General features: G+C 44.9%; 1 protein-coding gene across 1 annotated transcript; it reads right to left on the bottom strand.

The window, feature by feature from the left end:
• Positions 1-5966: 5966 nt before the first annotated feature.
• On the bottom strand, positions 5967-8086 carry LOC135883906 (transcription cofactor HES-6-like). The gene is made up of 4 exons (XM_065411175.1): positions 8003-8086; positions 7748-7834; positions 7557-7638; positions 5967-7315 (listed from the first exon to the last, which is right to left on the bottom strand). Exons 1-4 carry the CDS (start codon positions 8084-8086, stop codon positions 6870-6872), a joined length of 699 nt encoding a protein of 232 aa, XP_065267247.1. The 3' UTR covers positions 5967-6869.
• Between the last annotated feature and the right edge of the window lie 1080 nt (positions 8087-9166).

The raw sequence follows: 9166 nt of genomic DNA, 5'->3' as shown, positions 1-9166 counted from the left end.
AATGTGACACCAATTTTTTAAAAAGGCTCCAGAGGCGACCCTGGCAATTACAGGCTGGTAAACATAACTTCAGTACCAGACAAATTAGTTGAAATGATAGTAAAGAACAGACTTATCAGACACGTAGATGAACTCAATATGTTGGGGAAGAGTCAACATGACTTTTGTAAAGGGAAGTCATGCCTCACCAGTCAGAATTATTTGAGGGGGGGTCAATAAGCATGTGGGCGTGATCCAGTGGATATAGTGTACTTGGACTTTTAAAAAGCCCTTAACCAGGTCCTTCACCAAAGGCTCTTATGCAAAGTAAGCAGTCATGGGATAAGAGGGAAGGGTCCTCTCTCGTGGATCTGTAACTGGTTAAAAGATACAAAACTAATGGCAAGAATAAATGGTTGGTTTTCATAATGGAAAGAGGCAAACAGCAGGGTCCTCCAAGGGCCTGTCTTGGGTTTGGATCAGTGCCGTTCAGCATATTCATAAATGATCTGGAAAAAGGGGTAAACAGTGAAGTGGCAAAGTTTCCAAACGATACAAAATTACTCAGATATTTAAGTCCAAAGCTGACTGCAAGGAGTTGCAAAGGGCTCTCATTAAACTGGATGGCTGGGCAACAAAATGGCAGATGAAATTCAATGTTGATAAGTGCAAAGTAATACATATTGGAAAACATAATCCTAACTATACATATAAAACGATGGGTCTAAATTATCTATTACCACTCAAAAAAGAGATCTTGGAGTCTGTGTGCATAGTCCTCTGAAAACAGCTGCTCAATGTGCATTGGCAATCAAAAAAACTAACAAAATATTAGGAACTATTAGGAAAGGGATATGCAAGACAAAAATTATCATAATGCCACTATATAAATACATGGTACTCCCGCACCTTGAATACTGTGTGCAGATCTGGTCACGTTTTCTCAAAAAGATGTATTAGAATTGGAAAAGGTACAGAGAAGGGCAACAAAAATGATTAAGGGATATGGAACAGATACCATAAGAGGATAGACTGGGACTGTTCATCTTATTTAAATAAAAAAAGATGACTAATGGGGGATATGATAGAGGTCTATAAAATTATGAATGGTGTGGAGAAAATGAATGAGAAAGTGTAGTTTACTCCTTCACGCAACACAACAACCAGGGCTCACCCAATGAAAATCATTCCCTCTGAAGCATCTGGCATTGGCCACTGTTGGAAGACAGGATACTAGACTAGATGAACCATTGGTCTGACCCAATATGACCATTCTTACGAAGGACAAATATAAAATCTTCATGAATCATGGGTTCATATATTTTAATGCCGCAAGGGACCATTAGATGATCTGATCTAAACTTCTGTATATCACAGGCCATTACATTTCACCTGGTTACTCCAGTATTTAACCCAATAACTTGTCTGACTAAAGCATATTTTCCAGTCCTGATTTGAAGACCTCAGGAAATAGAAAATCCACCACGTGATAGTTTGTTCCAGTGGTTAACCATCAATTTTTTTTAAGTGTCTTATTTCTGCTTTGAATTTCTCTGGCTTCAGCTTCCAGCCATTAGTTCTTGTTCTACCTTTCTCCACTAGATTCGAGCCCTTTAGGACCTGGTATTTTTTTTCCTGTGAAGATATTTATATTCAGTAATTGTCACCTCTCAATCTTTTTTTGATAAACTAAACAGCTGGAGCTCTTTAAGTCTCTCCCTATAAAGCATTTTCTTCAGTGCTTGAATAATTTCAGTGGCTCTTTCTGCACCCTCTCCAGTTTTTCCACATCCTCTTTAAAATGTGGACCCCAGACTGTATGCAGTATTCCATGGTGAGTCTCACCAATGATGTATACAGAGGTACAGTCACACAGAGAGTCAGAGTGTCTTTTTTTTCTACTGTGTACAAGCCCTGCCCATGTAGCACACAGCTAGCCTATTAGGCTTACATTTAAAGGTAAATGGAATTCAGTGGGCCCAACTACTTGAGCAAGGACTATCTGTGTAAGGGTTTCTGGGCTCAGGTACTCCATAGCAGACCATGTATAAATAGTATCTAGAACCATAGTTCAGGTGCAGGAAAGCAAGGTCAGATTCTCAGAGGAAGGAAGGCCTTGTAATTAAGGCACTGGCCTGACATTCAGAAGGTCTTGGTTCAATACTGGGCTCTGCTGCATGTGTCCTATGTAACCTTGCGCAAAGTCTTAGTGCCTCAGGTCCCCATCTGGACAAAGGGAATAATTAAGCTATTTTTCTGACACCGTTTGACTTGTCTGTTTAGATGGTATGGGACTGTCTTTTGTGGGTGTTGCACAGCGCCTAGCACGATGAGACCCCATCTTCATTGGGGCTTCTAGGCGTGACTGTAATACCAACAATCAGTAATAGGAAGGCTTCCTGAAAGAACTGAGTTTTGAGGGAGAATTTGCAGGAGAAAAGAGTTTTATTAGTGGCTGTACAAGACAAAAGAGTTATTTCAGACGTCAGGATTGAGTTCCAGTAGTTCCTGTATTTTTTTTTTTTTTCATAGAAGGCACTCTGGCTAAAAATAAACCATGCATATAAAATCAATTATAATGGTTTATATTCCTTATCAGAACACTTTTCATATCTTTAAAAATCTTAGTCCTTGGTATTGTTGGACTAACTTCTGGGAAGCTTGAAATGAAATCTGTTTGTCTGGATTTGTTTTTTTCTCCTGGCTGTTTGTGTTCATCCTAGGGCTGCTTATGAGTACTGGCCTGCTGACTTTGATTTTTTTTATTCCTTTGTTTTATTTTTAATTAAGAGAATTCAAGCATCTGTTTGGAAGGAAAAACTGGAGAATTACACACATTGGCTAACGTAAATGAGGAAAAGGTAGGTCAAATTTAGAATATAGCAACCTTGATTGTGAACCTTTAAGTGATGGCTAAGTTCTACATTCTGCCCAAGATACAGTTGCTCAAAAGTATTTGATGGTATTGCCACTATGTTGATAAGAATGTTTGACTCATTGATCATCAGCACTATCCAGCTCTAACAAGGATCAGTTCTTCCCTGCAACAGGTGTGAGTAACTAACATACACTAAAAGGGGGAAGGGGAAGAGAGAATGACTCCATCCTTATCTAAGCCTTCAACTGCATATCAAACAAGAGCTCCTCTTTTTGTGGGCTGCTTCTCTTTCCTTTTACAATGGGGTGTGGTGTCAGATCAGAGAGCGTGTTTATATTACTTTGGAGTGGAAAAGAATAAAGGCAGTTTCTGTGGGGGGACTTGAAAAGGGCTGCATTGATTTTTTTCTTCTTTTTTTTTCTTTATCAGAGCTGCTGGAAACCTCCTTCCCTTCCCAAGGCTCACCTCTTCCTGCCTTTGTCAGGGAAGTGTTAGATCTGACACCTTTCCAGTAAGGTACAGAAATGCAAATTTAGAAATCCAGCCACACATAATCAGAGGATGTAAACTTTCTGTGAACCTAATTTGTGGATTTAAAAAAATCCCCTACTTTAGCACATTTCTAAAATGCTTTTGACACTTTTTTGAGCTAATTATATTGCTTGGGCCCAGCTGATTTTTCTTAGAACTAATATACTGTTGAGAATTAAAAACAGAAAAGTAGATTTCCCTCCCTCCAGGAAGGGTACACCCACTTGGTTTCTGTTGCTGTTATATATACCCAAGCGTTCTGGTTTTATTAAAGGAGCGGACAGACGCCATTAGTTAACATGCTTAAAACTAAAACCTCCTCCCCTTCCTGCTGTTTGTGCATTTTGTTTTGGACACAGTTTCTCCACTAACACAATCTAAGCAGCACACTGGGGACTTGCATGGCTACAGGGCTAGTATGTCATTCCCTCGTTGCTGCTAAAAACAAATATGCAGCAACAATCACTAGAGTATTGAGTTATATTATATGACATTTACAAAAAGCCATCAATCCACTGCTGTAACATTCTGGAGTGGGCTAAATATGCACCAGGCAGTGCTTTCTCCCTTCAGCTGTAGCAAAATGCAGAACATGCAAAAGGTAGGCCATGTGGGTGTGAGAGAAATAGAGTGGGTATATATAGTTAGAGAATCACAGTATTTACCATCTGGCTTCCCTTCTCCAAGGCTTTTTGCCCTCAATCTACAGTGTCATTTACAAAATCCACTGCTGAACTTAAGCTGGCATTTTTTATGTTGACTCTTGGCCGTGTTTCCATTGTGGAAGTGTCAGGATTTGCACTTTGCTTTCACAGGGGCATCAGAAGAGCCCTAACCAAGAGTCTTTCATCTCATGGAAATGAAACCAAGCTGAGCTGCCCCTGCACTCCCCACAGACTCTGGAGCACTTCCCCTGCTGCCTGGGAATCTCTCCACAAGCTGTACACTTGGAGGAGCTTGACGACAACCATTGCCAGAGCAGCTTGTTGGATGCGTGTGACTGATGGTGAAAATGGTCTGAGACAGATGAACGCACAGGACTTCACCAGAAGTGTCGTGATGGATTGTGAGTTCAATCCTTGAGGGGGCCATTTAGGGATCTGGGCCAAAACTTGGGGATTGGTCCTGCTTTGAGCAGGGGGTTGGACTAGATGACTGAGGTCCCTTCCAACCCTGATATTCTAGGATTCTATGACTTAAATCTCTAAGCTCAGGCAAGTGCATGCAACCTTAGCTTAATTATGTCTTATGCTTGGTTTAAGCTGCAGGGGGCGTTATGCACACCACTTCACTACCTTAGAGCAGGTTAGGTTTCTGTCTTCCCTTTCCTACCCATGAGGAGAAAGATTAGGGCAGGTCTCCCTTTCTGTCCCCTGCTGGCTGGTGATTCCTGGCCTAGGGCTTTAAAATGCTGAACATTTTTGTTGGTGATGGAAACAGCCTGTGGTTTTACCTTGCCCTTGAGATAATCTTATAAGTAAACTGTTTGCTAGAGGGTAAAAGTAGGGCCAAATGTTTTTAATGTTGCAGGATAATACACATTTATCTTTGAAAGGTATCACTATAGAGCATTAGTATCAGTACTGGTGAGCAGAGGCGGAGAATAAAATTGTCAAAATGAATGTATTACTGGAGGGCAATGGCCTTTTTTAGCAAATCTGGGATTGCATTCACTCTGTGAAATGCCAGTTTCCAGGAGATGTCATTTTGTGCTTTGGATGTTACTTTTAGTTGAACTGTCCATGCCACTGCTTCCATTTACACATCAAAACACAAACCTCCCTCCCTAAAGCAGAAAAGGTCTTTACAGGCAGTGCTCTCACCTCCCTTTGAGGAGCATTGCCCTTCGTGCTAGTTCAAAGGCAGGCGAGAATTTTAGCACAACTGGGGAAAACAAACAACTCTGTACCAGCTGTGAATGAAAAACACCCACATCAGATAATTTAAAGAAAGTTACAAAGCAGAGGTCTACCAATAATTTAGGTATCTGATTTTATTGTTCCATAGGGTCGTTAACAAAGGAAAGTTACATGTCTTAGTCCCCATGTACTTATTTTGCTTCCTCTCCTAGCTGGTTCTATGCTCAAATACCTCCATGTACTAAGGAAGCAACTTCACAATACTTTTCCTGTTACAATGACAGCTCTGTGAAAGGTAATATCACAGCATAAATAGCCTATATCTTCCAAAAATAGGAACATTGAGGTGTATCACCTTGTATACAGGAATGTTGATGCTCCAGAGGTCACTGGAAGTATTTCCTTTGTGAAATAGATATGAAAATTTTCTTCAAAACTTCTTTTCAACACCTGTCATTCCTCAGCAGAAAAAATGTACAGGTAAAGTTAAGCCACAAGTAAAGCATCTGCCTAGTACTTAAATTATAACTACAGCTTTACAAAAAGAGACTTACTTGGGGAAATCAAGTTAAGAGTAGTTTCTTTAGAATGGCATTCATGTAACCATGCCCAGGAATTTTAGTGTTCTAAAGTCAACCTACAACACAACTACATTGCTCCCTTCAATATCTTAAGCATCTTTCAGTATTAAACAAAAGAAACATTCAAATTCCAATACTTGAGCTAACAATGCTTAGTACAAGAATTAAGTGCTAAATTACCAGCATTGTGTCCAAAACAGATACAAATTTGTTAATAGCAAACAATATGGAACTGGATTTTTAATGTTAAAATGGTTAGAAGTGTATCACACTCCAAAATACATGCAATCATTTGTGAATTCAATATTTTTTTATTAAAAAGATTAAAAATAAAACATTTGACACCCTAATATACATAACATCACAATAAACTCAGATGTGCTAAAAGCAAAATGTGCATAAAACACTCATTTCTAAAAGGCACCCTGCCACCAATATTTTAAATGTTTGTCTAATTCCAACTGATCTCTAGTTTACTCTTCCTTCACTGAAGGCAAGATTCTAGACCACTAAATAATAAAGATACTAACCACACCAATCCCTTTCAGGGATCTTTACTATCACTATAATGCTTAAAATTGTGCATGCACACGTAAGTCATATACCTCTCATTGAGTTAACCACCAGGATATAAAATGCACAAGGGCTTTTTCGTAATAGAAAAATGGAGTGATATTTGGGCCATTTATAAGGGCCAAGAGAAAGACAAGGTTATGAAATACTGCTGTGCATCCACCAAAGAGCTTTGCTACAAAAAATCCCCTTTCCTCCCTCACACCCCAAACTCTCCTAAACAATCCAAGAGTTACAAAACATCTCACACACAAATAGATGAAATGTTAACACATTTAACAATTAACCTGTCAGGGTCTGACAGTGTAAGAGTGCCATCTATGCAGTCCTGAAATACAGTAACGTTAGACACAAATGCACCATCTGAAAGCCCCACTGTCCATTCCAATGGCTGTAAGGAGAACACAGTGCTCACGTATTCTCCCATTATTAGGTAGATCTTTGTTGATTCCTGTGCAGTTTCTTTATTTACCAAGGTCTCCACATAGATTTGGAAAAGCTAGGTGAAGGCACATTGTGTGTCCTGGAACTGTCCAGTCCAGCTGGGGAGGCCGGGCTTTGCTCGGCCTCTGTCTCTTCCAGATCAGAGCAGGTCTCTTCACTGGAGGAAGGGGATAGAAGAGCTGAAGTGGGGCTGGCTAGGCTCAGAGCAGCAGGGGACACCGCTGCTGGTTGGGAGAGCCCCTCACTGCCAGGCCACGGGGTGATGGAGGGTTCTGACAAAACATCCGCAATCAAGTCCTGGAAACTGCCTTCGTTGAGAGGCATGGACTCCAGCAGGTGGTTCAGCAGCTCCGCAGCAACGGTGGAATCAATCCCCGGGCAGTTGGAGACGAAGGTATGGACTTCGTGCATGCACTGAATGTACCCGGCTGCAAACCGCTCGCTGGCCTCCCGGTGGAGCTTGTCACTTTCTGCAACAGCAGCACCCATAAGGAAACACACACAGCTGGAGTCAAAGGGGGGAGCCCCTTCCTTCCCCCCAACACCCCCAAAGCGGTCTGGGCCAACCCACCCCCATTCTCTGGCTATGCCAACCCCTCCCCCTTCACAGCACGGCTGGCACGTCACTTCTCGGGATACTGCAGCCCCATCGTTAGAGGGATGCTACTTCCCCTCTCCCCCCAGCATCTCCCGTGCCCGAGGGGGACTCACCGAGGGACCGGCTCTGCAGCACGCCCTGCACCCGCTTCACGGTCAGCTCCAGCACCTCGGCATTCTCCATCTTCGCCTGAAACTGCCCGCGAGGCGAGGCGAGAGAGGACAGCGATCAGCCCCGCGCCAGGGCCCCCCAGCGCCAGGGCGGCGCCCTCACCCCCGCTCCCATGCCCTTACCGCAGCCTTACCTCCGTGTCGGCCAGGATGAGCCGCAGCTCCTGCAGGCTCTCGTTGATCCGCGCTCGCCGCTTCTTCTCCACCAGCGGCTTCCTGGCCTGGGGAAGGAGAAGGGGAAACACACATTGCACCGACCGCTGCATGCCTCGTGCAGGCCAGGCCGCGGCTCCATTGCACCGACCGCCGGGGTGGGAAAGGGGATCCTGCAACCCCTGCCCCCCCTCCTTCCGGAGGTCCTGCCTGGGGCCCCTCCGCGCCCGGCTCACCTTCCTGTCCCCCCCTCTCGCGTCACAGAAATCCTCCTCCTCCCGGCTGGGCCGGCTCTTGCTGGGCCGAGAGGACGGGGCCATGGCAGAGCGCAGCGCAGACACCACCGGCTGGGGGAGGGGCGCAGGAGGCGGTGGAGGCAGCAGCTGGCAAGCGGAGCACAGGGGCGGCCTTCTGCGCCAGCCAGCTCGCGAGCGTCCCCACTGCCCTCTCCCCCGCCCCCTCCCGGCGCCACCACTCCCCGGCCTTACTTATAGCCTCTGATTTGCATGTCAATGAGCCCATTGGTCACACCGAGCCGGGAGAAGCCGCAGCGTTGGGCGAACTGACCAATGAGAGACGGGCGCTTTGTCTATCCAGGGGCGCTCTAAGCCTCCGCCAGTGCAGCGGGAGGGGGGCGAGAGGGCTGGGGTAGGGCACGATGCTCCAGGCTGAATGGTGTTGGTTGGGGTCCTCCCTTGCCTGTTTTTTTTTTTGTCTCGTGTGTACTGGGACTCACTCCGCCGTGTTTGTCTCGGTGTATTGGGAACACATAGAGTCCAGCTGTACCCAGGATGGGGTTCAATCTCAGCTCTAGCGGAGTGGTGCTGGGCTGTAATCCGTGCCCAGGTTCCAAGGGAGGCTGAGACATGTGGTAAGGGATGAGAACACTGGTACCAATTCACATGTTTCTTTGGGGGGTGGGGGACAATTTTCAGTTCCCATCCCCCATCTACATGGACCTTGGGTCTCCCTGGGCCTTTCTTACTTGAACAGTGCATGATCTGGTGCTGCCAGGAGTCAAGTTCTTAGTAACAACAAGGAGTCCGGTGGCACCTTAAAGACTAACAGATTTATTTGGGCATAAGCTTTCGTGGGTAAAAAACCTCACTTCTTCAGATGCATGGAGAAGTTCTTAGTAGACTCCCCTGTGCTCCACCCAACAGAAACAGACTCCCCATGCTCCAGGTTGCAACACCCTTTGGCCCCAATGCCTGTCTGTCTAGCCAGAGCAGAGGGTGACTGGGCCACATTTGAGTGGTGATGTGACCTCGTGCCCCAGGTTGCAATGCCACTCGCTGAAATTTGCCCCACCCACCTTTCCATCTGGACAGAAAGGTGACCCAGTCAACTCAATGACATTGGCACCATGCAGCTCCAGCAATGCTCCAGACTAGTCCAGT

Source organism: Emys orbicularis, chromosome 9 (genome assembly GCF_028017835.1).
Source record: "Emys orbicularis isolate rEmyOrb1 chromosome 9, rEmyOrb1.hap1, whole genome shotgun sequence".
NCBI classification, from domain to species: domain Eukaryota; kingdom Metazoa; phylum Chordata; order Testudines; family Emydidae; genus Emys; species Emys orbicularis.
This window is presented reverse-complemented; position numbering and strand designations above follow the sequence as displayed.

Coding starts and splice junctions, on each gene's coding strand:
- LOC135883906 (XM_065411175.1), bottom strand. CDS start 8,086: ATGGCCCCGTCCTCTCGGCCCAGCAAGAGCCGGCCCAGCCGGGAGGAG. Junction 7,835..8,002: donor CGAGAGGGGGGGACAGGAAG/GTGAGCCGGGCG, acceptor CTCCTTCCCCAG/GCCAGGAAGCCGCTGGTGGA. Junction 7,639..7,747: donor TCATCCTGGCCGACACGGAG/GTAAGGCTGCGG, acceptor CCTCGCGGGCAG/TTTCAGGCGAAGATGGAGAA.